We start from the raw sequence: 3,213 nt of genomic DNA, 5'->3' as shown, positions 1-3,213 counted from the left end.
TTAAGCAGAGGAAGCCGAGGGTCATTTAGGACATCCCAGAGACCCGGGGGCCAGGTCAGGGGAGGGTGTGGACGTGGAGATGGATCTGGAGTGTGAGCGAGGCCAGGCGTGTGCTGGGCCCTCCTGGCTGGCCACTACCAGGGGCAGGGCACTCGGGGACCGTGCACGGGGCTGCCAGGGGGAGCAGTGAGAGGTGGGGGTAGGAGCCCAGTGCGCATCGCTTCGTGGCCGACCAAGTGTGGGAAGGAAGGAGAGGGAGCGAACGGGACAGCATGGGCAGGGCTCTCCCCTGGGGCGGGTGGAGGACGGCCACAGACAGCAGAGGCCCAGTCCTCCGTTAAACTCCGTATCCCAGGGAGTCAGCCTGGTTGGGAAGGGAGGTTGAAGGCGCAGGGGGGATAGAAGAGCTCAGGTCTAGGAGGCCCAGTCCTCCGTGGGGCAGTGCCCTGGGGGGCCGGTCACAGCAGCCGGGCGCGCTCAGGGCTGATAGCCGTGGAGCTGCGTCCATAAAGCCCCCAGAGCACACTCGCGGCATCCTGTGGAGAACGTGGACAGCTTAGGAGGAGGCCCGAGCCCCGGGTCGAGCTCAACGGGACGCTTGAGCTAGAGCACTTCCTGCTGGGCACACGCTTGCACCCGGGGCCCACGCCGCCCCTCCCACAGGGCTGAGGGTGACAGCAGGGAGCCCCCAAGAGCCCTGTGCATCTCTGTGGGGGCTCCGCGGACGAGCACTACTGTGTGGCCAGGGTGACGGCCGCGGTCCCCCACACGTCCCACCTGGAGGCTGGGAGCAGGGGAGCCCCCACTCACTTTGCATGGCCTGGATTCTCAGCACACACTCTGGTATGTGCCCCACAAGGAGAACAAGCAGTAGGGCCTGGCCCCCCACGCTCTCCTCTGGGCAGGGCTGTGACTGCCCCCGGCCTGGGAGGGGGTGTCAGGCTGGAGCCTGTGGCAGGGCCCGTGAACGAAGCGTCCCAGAGTCGGGCACCCACCCCCCGAGCCGCTGCGCGCGTACCTGCAGTCAGAGAGCCCTGAAGCCAGAGCAGGACGCCCAGCAGCGAGAGCAGGCGGGCGCCCATGGTGAGGCCTGCTGGCCCTCAGGTGCCGGGCAAAGTCCTCGTCTCAGGCCGGGGGCGGGGTGGGGGAAGGTGCAGGCACTTCTGCCGGAAGCTGCGGGCCGCCCACTGGCCACAGGGGAGGAGCGGGGGGGGTGGCCCGGCCTGGCTGGCCTGGGGGGGGTGGGGTGAGTGAGCGGTGGCCTGGCCCCATGCGAGCTGCACCCCGATGGCACAGGTGCTGCGCCCCACTGCCCTGCCTGGTGGACTGGCCCGGGCAAGCTGAGTGTGCCATGTGGGGGAGCTGCCACATGCAGCTGGCAGTGTCAGGACCACATGCACTCACCACGCACACTCCATATATGTTCGTGTGTGTGCACATGACACATGCACACTACATGCCATGGCCACCCACACGTCACTCCCACTTACGTCAAACGCATGCACATCACACTCACACTACGCACACGCCACCCACCCACACCAGCCACCTCTACACACTCACACACACGTCCATCACAGACCCATGCACTCACGTGTGTCCAAGCATGAACACTCGTCACTCCCACACTCACACCTGTACGCACACGCATGCATGCCCATCCAGACCCACACACCATGGTCACATGCTTCCACACACAGGTACACAGGTACAGGCTCCCTCCACCCTGCACGCCATCAGACTCTCAGGGAGGTGCCTGGAATGTCTCCACCAACATGCGGGCGTTCTGACACGTGTGAGTGTGTGGAGGCTGTGTGAGGCTGGAGGCCGTGGCCTGGTGACCCTCTTGGGGCTTTGTGAGGCCCACGGTGTGCGCGCTCCTTTCGTCCAGTCTGTCTTGTCTCTTGTAAGAAGTGTGCCCTTCCCTGAGGCAGTGGGGTTGCTGACTCCGTCCCTCCTCTGCTGTTCCAGGGTGTGTGCTTGCTGAGAGTGGAGAGCGCACGTGAGAGGGCGGGCGGGAGGCTCCCTGGGGGTGGTCGCGCCAAAACCTCTTCTCCATCGTCTCAGGGTTTGGGGCACATGCGAGCGCACCTGGAGTGTTTTTAAGCCGCTGAGTCCAGGACTCAGACGAGCAGTCAGCCACGTGGGCTGCAGCGCCTGCTCCACTGCCACAGGCCGGCCCTGTCTCTCACTTGTTTCCGTTTCGGGAGGGATCGGGTGTACCTCCGCTGCACGTGGAAAGCCAGCCCTCCCAGCCACGTGCCGCTGCCCGGCTGGTGGACCTCCAGCCCCTCACATGTGCACCCCCATGTGTGCACAGCCCCTTGCACTGAACACACCCCACGTGTGCACGCCCCCTCGCACTGAACCCCCCCGTGTGCACAGCCCCTCGCACTGAACCCCCCCGTGTGCACAGCCCCTCGCACTGAACCCCCCCGTGTGCACAGCCCCTCGCACTGAACCCCCCCGTGTGCACAGCCCCTCGCACTGAACCCCCCCGTGTGCACAGCCCCTCGCACTGAACCCCCCCGTGTGCACAGCCCCTCGCACTGAACCCCCCCGTGTGCACAGCCCCTCGCACTGAACCCCCCCGTGTGCACAGCCCCTCGCACTGAACCCCCCCGTGTGCACAGCCCCTCGCACTGAACCCCCCCGTGTGCACAGCCCCTCGCACTGAACCCCCCCGTGTGCACAGCCCCTCGCACTGAACCCCCCCGTGTGCACAGCCCCTCGCACTGAACCCCCCCGTGTGCACAGCCCCTCGCACTGAACCCCCCCGTGTGCACAGCCCCTCGCACTGAACCCCCCCGTGTGCACAGCCCCTCGCACTGAACCCCCCCGTGTGCACAGCCCCTCGCACTGAACCCCCCCGTGTGCACAGCCCCTCGCACTGAACCCCCCCGTGTGCACAGCCCCTCGCACTGAACCCCCCCGTGTGCACAGCCCCTCGCACTGAACCCCCCCGTGTGCACAGCCCCTCGCACTGAACCCCCCCGTGTGCACAGCCCCTCGCACTGAACCCCCCCGTGTGCACAGCCCCTCGCACTGAACCCCCCCGTGTGCACAGCCCCTCGCACTGAACACCCCCGTGCGCACACCCCCTCACACTGAACACCTCCGTGTGCACACCCCCTCGCACTGAACACCCCCCACGTGCGCACACACCCTCGCACTGAACACACCCCACGTGAGCACCCCCCCTCGCACACAACA

At 66.8% G+C, this 3,213-nt stretch overlaps 1 protein-coding gene across 1 annotated transcript in view; it reads right to left on the bottom strand.

Moving 5' to 3' along the window:
* Positions 1 to 1,137, bottom strand: part of F7 (coagulation factor VII) — a gene marked incomplete in the record, with an annotated part of 15,200 nt that extends 14,063 nt beyond the window's left edge. Inside the window, 1 exon segment of the mRNA XM_027776211.1 lies at positions 1,019 to 1,137. Within this exon segment, the coding sequence (XP_027632012.1) occupies positions 1,019 to 1,082 (64 nt within the window).
* Positions 1,138 to 3,213: the final 2,076 nt, after the last annotated feature.

Source organism: Tupaia chinensis, unplaced genomic scaffold (assembly GCF_000334495.1).
Source record: "Tupaia chinensis unplaced genomic scaffold, TupChi_1.0 Scaffold000644_1, whole genome shotgun sequence".
Taxonomy (NCBI): domain Eukaryota; kingdom Metazoa; phylum Chordata; class Mammalia; order Scandentia; family Tupaiidae; genus Tupaia; species Tupaia belangeri.
The sequence above is the reverse complement of the archived record's forward strand: the minus strand, read 5'-3'. Positions and strand labels throughout refer to the sequence as shown.